General features: G+C 47.8%; 1 protein-coding gene and 3 non-coding genes across 4 annotated transcripts in view; 2 read left to right on the forward strand and 2 right to left on the reverse strand.

Moving 5' to 3' along the window:
* The window catches only part of LASP1 (LIM and SH3 protein 1), a 41,618-nt gene extending 41,005 nt beyond the window's left edge, over positions 1 to 613 (reverse strand). The window contains exon 1 of the mRNA XM_077779122.1: positions 394 to 613. Within this exon, the coding sequence (XP_077635248.1) occupies positions 394 to 462 (69 nt within the window). The 5' untranslated portion in view covers positions 463 to 613. The remainder of the gene's footprint in view (positions 1 to 393) is intronic.
* A 581-nt stretch (positions 614 to 1,194) lies between these two features.
* TRNAC-GCA (transfer RNA cysteine (anticodon GCA)) lies at positions 1,195 to 1,266 on the forward strand. Its single transcript has one exon. It is a non-coding gene; the product is annotated as a tRNA-Cys (tRNA).
* A 1,666-nt stretch (positions 1,267 to 2,932) lies between these two features.
* TRNAC-GCA (transfer RNA cysteine (anticodon GCA)) lies at positions 2,933 to 3,004 on the reverse strand. Its single transcript has one exon. It is a non-coding gene; the product is annotated as a tRNA-Cys (tRNA).
* A 3,578-nt stretch (positions 3,005 to 6,582) lies between these two features.
* TRNAC-GCA (transfer RNA cysteine (anticodon GCA)) lies at positions 6,583 to 6,654 on the forward strand. The gene has a single exon. It is a non-coding gene; the product is annotated as a tRNA-Cys (tRNA).
* Positions 6,655 to 7,904: the final 1,250 nt, after the last annotated feature.

Below are 7,904 nucleotides of genomic sequence, written 5' to 3' on the forward strand. Positions count from 1 at the left end.
CCCCGCGCTTCCGCCTACTTGGCGCTCAGCGCGCCGGGGAGAGGGAGCGGCCGTCTCCTCTCACTCTCCCGGCCCTAGGGGGCGGGACTGCACCCCTAACCTTCCCCCACCCCGGGGCCTGGCCTCCCTACTCCTCTTCTGTCCTCCCAGCCCCAGGGCACAGAGTCCACTCTTCTCCAGGAGTGGCTCTCCGCCACGCGGAGACTCCTCTCCTTGCCGCAGACCTCCCGGTTTCCAGACTGGGGTCTGTCCCCATATCCTGTGACACCGCCCTCCCTCCCTCCTCCCGGGATCGCTGGGATGAGGCGGCAGAGACCCGGCCCTTCTCTCCTCCCCTAATCCGGAGCATTGCTCGGGGAGCGCAGCGACGCGCCTCCCGATCTCGGGGCTCACCTTATCCAGACAGTTCACCTTCTCCGTGGGGTACACGATCTTGCCGCACCGGGCGCAGTTGGGATTCATGGCTCCGGGAAGGGCTGGGGCGGGGACGCCCGAGCTCGCGCGCGTTCTCTTTTCCCGGAGCGAGCTGGCGGGAGGCGGCCGCGGCTGCAACTACACAAGCAGCGGCGACGGCGGCTGGAGCTAGGGAACTGGCCTCTCCCTCCGCCCTCCTTCCCCTAATAAACACAGCNTCCTGTGGGTGCCCGGTGCCGGGGCGCTCTCCAGCAGAAGGTGCCCGGGAGGGGCACGCCCCGAGGCCAGGGGCCCTGTGGCACTGGAGACGGCGCAGAGCCGGTCTGCCTGCACATCTGGGGAGCCCGGGCCGAGGGAGGCGGACAAATCCCTCGCACGCGTCTAGGGTGGGGCTGGGACCCTCCTGAACGCCCGACTGGATTCACCAGATTCGGGGACTTTCCTTTGTGCCCGTAGGTACCTGGCGTGAACCTGCGGAAGGAACGGGAAGCCCATGCCCCGCCCCTCGGTTAGCCTCCCTTCCCCCCACACCCTTTTCCACATTTGTAGGGCGGAACCCGTCCCTACCGCCGGGATGCGGCGCCTCGCAGCCTGCGCTAGTTCTGCCCTCTCCGCACGCTGCCCTGCAGCTTTTCTGGGGTCCTCCGGGTCCGGACACCTCTGCTTTACACTTGGCCCCCTTTCTTCCCTTCATTCCTTTCTCCTTACTCTTTCTCCATACCCTCAGTGTAGCAGTGTCTTAGCATCCAAAAGAGCCATCTCCAAGCGCAGCAGCGGCGCGGGGGTATAGCTCAGTGGTAGAGCATTTGACTGCAGATCAAGAGGTCCCTGGTTCAAATCCGGGTGCCCCCTTCGCGGTTTTTCCTTCACTCTGATCAAGCATCGAACAAACTCAATCTACTATTTAACCTCAGATCCTCGATTAAAAGAAAACAGAAAGTCAAGTTTTTGAAAAATGCCTTCCTCATTTTCCAACCGTAACAGAAAGCTTTCGCTTTTGCTTTGTACTCAGCGGAAGGAGTGGATGGCTCGCAAAAATCAAGTACAAAAGCTGCGCGTCCCTACTATCCGTGCCCGAAGTGTCAGGATTTCTGGGGCCGGCAGCCAGCCGCCGCAAATGGGTCAGGCAGTTGGAGTCGCCGTGGTCAGGGGACAAGATTACTCCGGGATTTGGGCTTTCCGTTTCTGATGGGGGAGTTGGTCAAGAGAGGGGAACCCAGAAAAGAAGCCTTTCTCCAACTTCAGCTTTATTAACGGTGTCATAGACCTGTTGTGTTTGTGTTACTCTTCCCTTTTGCTTTTGACATAGGCAGAGTGAAAGCACTTCGAGAATGTTAAAATGGCGAATGCACACCAAGGCTCATTTTAATTTACAAAAGTAAAGTTACATCCGGATGCAAACTGATACACTATTGCAGTGACTCTCAAACTTGAGCGTGCATCAGGATTACCAAAAGAGCTTGTTAAAACACGTCCAGTTTCGAATTCTGTAGGCCTGGGGTGGGACCTCAAGAATTCGCATTTGTAACGAGTTCCTGAGTGATGCTGCCGCCGGTGGTCAGGGGACTACATTTTGAGAACAGCTGAACTAGTCCTAGGAGGTCACTGAGTTTCACAACCCGAAGGTGGGACAGTTATCTGTTGGCAGATCACTGTTGGGCCACAGGGAAATAAGTGTTAAAGCAGCAAGGGCGTCCCCCTTGAGTAGATTTTGCCCAAAAAAAGGAAAAATAAAGGAGAAAGGGAGAGGCATGCTGCCTGGGTCAGGGGGCAGCTGTGATATTTTAAACCCGGAATCTGATTGTGTCATCCTCTGGAGCCCCGAGGGAATACTGGAGTGCATTTTTCCCCGATGGCTCCCATGACTGTGAGAGGCATCAAGAGCCTGGACATGGAGACTGAACAGAGCTGCTCTCCTGATGCCAAGTCCAGTCCCAAGAAATACCCAGTTTTTTACCCCTTTCCTGGACACCAGGCTTCAAAGTTACCACTTGTACATTGATCAGACAAAAGCCCTGCCTCTGAGCTAATGTAAAGGAGAAATGCGTCTACTTTTGACTTATCTTCTCTATGTGTGGGTCTTAAACTTCATGACCACATAGATGAACCTTCCAAACTTGGACTCTGTGCCGCTAGTCCTCTCAGTTTAGAGAATGAACTAGGCAAAATAATATTGCTCCGGCTGGGCACTCCATTGTAAAAAGAAACGATAAATAACACTAAACTGATAGATCTTGGACAGAACAGTCTCAGATGAAAATAGTACGGTGTCTTCTTTCTACCTATAGGGAGTACAACCGGGCTTCTTGCCAGTAAGTCAGGGTATGTCGTAAAGTCTCACAAAGTAATCCCTGTTCAACTTCCGGGGTGTTGCTCTTTGTTCCTCAGGAACAAGGAACAAGAATTTGCTGGAGGAAATCAGTCAAGTGGAAGAGAAACGGGTTCCAGAGAGTTTCAGATTCAGAACCCTTAGATGTCTGGGTTTTACCTGAAGGACTATGAAAAACATAAGGATCCAAGGGGGCACCCGGATTTGAACCGGGGACCTCTTGATCTGCAGTCAAATGCTCTACCACTGAGCTATACCCCCTCTGCTGGCAGTGGTTTGGTAAATTCTTTCTACCACAATCCTAAATTTCTCTTCCTGACTATTGTTTGTTCAAAGTTAGTTTCCTCTTGCTAAACAATACCGCATATTTTAATAAGGAGAAGCAAAACTAAAATACCAACAGAAGACATGGCATTTTGAAAGCATGTGAACTCAGGTACCAATCCGCCTTTTCAAAATAGGCTCAATTCTTTATCCCCAGTCCCACCCATCTCTTTACCCAAAGAACTCAGAAAACAATCTTTTGCAAAACCGGATCGGGGATCCTTTTCCCTGGTCCCTCTGAAAAGAACACAAACACCAGCTTCCAAAGACACCACTGAGAAACCTTCTCTGGCTACACTCTCTAGTGGCTGCTCTCCCTTTTTATGGAACCACCTACCCCACTTTAGGTGCAGAACACACTGTTCTCACTCACACCGAGTTTAGAATTTAATGAAGGCAAAAACTGGAAACCAGAAAGTTAAGATCTGAAAGAGGTGAAGGAGACAGATGGCCACCTAACAGCTGGCAGGCATTCTAGGAAGTGGGAATGATGACCGCAAAGGCGCTAGACCCAGAGTGGCTGGAGAGGTGGACAAGGCGAGAGCAATTCAGAATAGCTGGACAGGTAAGCCAGGGCCATCGAGGGCCTTTAGAGGCCAAGGTAAGGAGTCTGGATTTTATCCCAAATGGATGAAAAGTCAGCCATTGGACAGTTTTGAGTGGGGATCTGAAATCATCACCCACACTGCTGTGGGGAAGATGTTTAGGGACTCAAGAACTGACATAGAGAATATGTACAATGGAGTATTATTCAGCCTTAAAAAAAAAAAGGAAATTCTGCAATATTTTACGGCATGGGATATTATGGTAAGTGAAACAAGCCAATTATAGAAGGACAAACACCGAGTTATATGAGGTATCTAAAACGGTCAAACTCATGGAAGCAGAGAGTAGAATGGTGCTTGCCAGGAATGAGGAAAGAGACATGGGGAGCTGCTAACCAGTGGGTGTAAAGTTTCAGTTATGCAAAATGAAGAAGTTCTAGAGATCTGCTATATGACATTGTGCCTATAGTTAACAATATTGTATTGTACACCTAAAAATCTGAAGAGGGTAGATCTCATGTTACGTGTTCTTACCACAATAAAGGAAAAAAAGATGGACGCGGAGAGATAGGTGAGGATTCTATTGCAGTGGTGCAGGTGAGGCATGGTGGTGGTGGTGTAGATTACAACAGTGTATTTGTTTCCTATTGCTGCTATAAACAAATCACCTTATTTGTTTATACAAAACAAATCACAAATCAAACTTATTTCCTTAAAACAACACAAATCTACTCTCTTACACTACTGGAGGTCAGAATTCCAAAATCAAATTCACTGGGCCAAACTCATGTTGACATGCCTGATTCTTTTGGGAGGCTTTAGGAGAGAATCAGTTTCCTTGGCTTCAGTTGCTGTCCAGAGGCCACCTGCATTTCTTAGCTCATGGCCCCTTCCTCCATCTCCAAAGCCAAGGTAGAACCTCTCGCCCTCTGATCTCTGCTTCCATCCTTACGTCTTCTGTCTCTGACTCTGATCCTCCTCCCTCCCTCCTAGGAGGACTCTTGTGATTAAACTGAGCTCACCCACGTAATCCGGGATAATCTTGCCAATTCAAGATTCTTCACAGCATCTGCAAAGTCCCTTTGATTTGTGAGCTAACGTATTCCCAGGGGGATTGGGACAAGGACATATCTGGAGGGCCATTGTTTAGCCTACTACAATGGGAACAGTAGAGATGGAGAGGTGTGCAGACATCCAGATTGGCCATGCAGAAGAGCCACATACTTCCTATACGTTGGATGGTTTGAGGAAGAGGAGCGAAAGAGAAGAATCAAGAAAGACTCTTCTTTTTTGTCTTCACTATCCGGGTGGATGGTGGTGTGGTTTCCTGAGATAAAGAATACTGGGGAAGGAGTAAGTTTAGAAGGGAAAAAAATTAACATTTTAAAAACTCTTACGCAGACAGTAAAACAGTATAGCCCCCTATCCTCATGGACTTCACATTCTACAATGGGTCAACATGTTAAGGGTGTGGTGCCCCATAGACATTGAAGAGGAGATGTTAAGTATGCAGTTGAAGATCCAGTTAATTCTGGAGACCAGGGAGAGGTCTGGGTTGGGACTATAATTCTGGGAATTGTCGGTGTCTAGTGGGTGGTTGATACACGAGGTAGTCAATCCCAGAAGTGTGCTAGGTTTGGCTCATACTGGCTTGTGAGAACTGATGGTTAAAATGTCAAGAATTTTAAAAAGCCAGTTGACTTCATTTTGGGAGCTTGAAATTGCCAGGTGGGAGTATTTGCAATATGGGACTTAGCAAATGCTATAAGTCGGGTCCTTTGAAGCCAGTTGTCAGCCATTTACCAGCACACCACTGCTTCTGACTGATTCTTTTTTTTAATTTTTAAAAATTTTTTTATTTATTTCTGAGAGAGACAGCATGAGCAGGGGAGGGTCAGAGAGAGAGGGAGACACAGACTGTGAAGCAGGCTCCAGGCTCTGAGCTAGCTGTCGGCACAGAACCCAACATGGGGCTCGAACCCACAAACCGTGAGATCATGACCTGAGCTGAAGTCGGACACTTAACTAAGCCACCCAGGCACCCCTACTTCTGACTGATTCTGATTTTCTCGAAAAAGGAAGACGCCAGCTCTTAAGTTAAGACAGTGAGGAGAGATAAGATTTGGAAGGTTTGAGACAGGAGAAAGTGCGTGAAATTGTCGTTTTGGAGAGTGAGAAAGTGAACCTCGTCAGCCAGTAGTATAGGAATACCAGACAGGGTATTTTGAGATTGATGAGGTGACACAGGACTTGTGAGCTGTCCTGCAACAAAATTCACCTGCCTTGGTGCTAACGTGGTGTAATGTGAGAGTTGAATTTAATTAGGATTGTGGTTTGTCTGGCAAGTACAAACTGGGCTTACAGTGAGCCAGGCACCGTGCCAACTACTCTGGGGAATACAAAGAGGAATGTAAAGTGATCCCTGCCCTCAAGGAACTTACAATCTAGGTGGAGAGACAAGATACATACTCCAAGGGGAAAAAAATTACTGGCAGTCGAGAAAGCAGATGCAGAGTGGTGGGACTGCAGAGGCAGGTGCTTGGTAAAGAAATGAAGTCCCTGACTTTCTTAGAAATTGGTAGTGAGAGAAAAAGAAACGGATGAGCAGTCACAGCTAAAGGAAGGCTTTCCAATCTAGGGGAAAACTTGATGTTTGAAGAAGCAAGGGGGGATGAAATGACTGAAGATGCTGAGAATGGAGACATTAGAACCTCATCCCGTACGGGAGCAGAGAAGGTCTTAAGAAGAACAAGGGAAACACTTCCTCTCCTGGGCAAAGCACTGACCTGGGATTCAGTGCAGCTCAGGTAGCAGGTAGGGAGGATGGCAAAGCCACAAAGAATATTCTCTTGGATTTTTGTATCACTCTGGGAACTTGAAACAGTCAATCATAGGTACTAAACTATTAATCACCATAGGTCTGGTCAGTGAACACTACAATTAAGGTACAATCCCTCTGCCTCCAGCAGAGGGGGTATAGCTCAGGGGTAGAGCATTTGACTGCAGATCAAGAGGTCCCCGGTTCAAATCCGGGTGCCCCCTGCCCTATTCACTTTTAAGGGAAGATGATAAGAAAAAGACCCTAACTACACAGGTATCTTGTCCACTCTGCAGTGTTCTGGGAATACAGCAAGTAATAAACTACAGTGGAATTCACGTTCTCATACCTGAGTCAACATGCAAACAAAGGAATTCTCATACAAGCTGGTAATGTCTACAACCCTTACAGGGTCAGTGGTTCTCAAACAGTGGTCTGGGGATGGGGGGGTCTTTGAGACCCTTTCTAGCAAGAGAAAAATTAATCCCGTAATCTGTTATTTACTTGTTTCTTGTTCATTCATAGAGTTTTCCAGAGGCTACACGATGTGATATCATAACAGAATAAGTGTGGGAACACAAACATCCAACTGTCTTTCATGAAGCCAGACATTAAAGGGATCTCCAGCGGAAGGTAAAGCTAAGTCACTCTTCTCATTGTTTGGAAAAATGTAGTTAATTTTCATTTTAAGAAGTTAAGTATTTTTAACAGGCAATGGGCTTTTTATTATCTTAAATGAATGAACAAATACTTAAACATGTCAGTTTATATGTCTAATCTGGTAAATATCAGTAGACATAACCTATGTAAATAAAAATTCTTTGGGGCCCTCAATAACTGAGGAATATGAAGGGGCCTTCAGATGAAAATTTGAGAACCGCTGCTCTGAGTAAAGAGGTGGTGGGGCGAGCATGCTGGGGTTGTGAGATGGCACAGGGAGGAGATGACATGTGAGCACAATTTTAAAGAACCAGAGGATAAAGCAAGAGTCCAGAAATCCTAACCCATTCGGTGTTGCTGGAGCGTGAAGTATAAGAGGCAAGGTGATCGGAAATGAGGCCAGAGAGGAGGAAAGCCATTTCCGGAAAAGACTCCAATACAGTGCTTAAGGAGCTTGGACTTTATTGTATAACCACTGGTGGGCCGGCATAGGGTTTAACCATTGGAATGTTATGGTCAGACACTGGCGGTAGCACCAACTTAGAAGGCTAATACAGGGGAGCCGGGCTGGCTCCGTTGGTAGAGCATGTGACTCTTGATTTTGGAGTTGTGAGTTCGAGCCCCATGTTAGGCGTAGAGTTTACGGAAAAAAAAAAAAGAAAAAGAAAAAAGAAAATGAATACAGGCAGAAGAGCAGATTTCCTGGGGGGAAATGAGGGTTTCGGTTTTGGATCTGGTAGGTTTGAAGTGCCTGTGGCATAGAAGTATCCCAATCACCAATTCCGTATATTGGCTAGACCTAAGCCAAAAGCTT

This window comes from Crocuta crocuta, unplaced genomic scaffold (genome assembly GCF_008692635.1).
Source record: "Crocuta crocuta isolate KB4526 unplaced genomic scaffold, BGI_CrCroc_1.0 scaffold68, whole genome shotgun sequence".
NCBI lineage: Eukaryota > Metazoa > Chordata > Mammalia > Carnivora > Hyaenidae > Crocuta > Crocuta crocuta.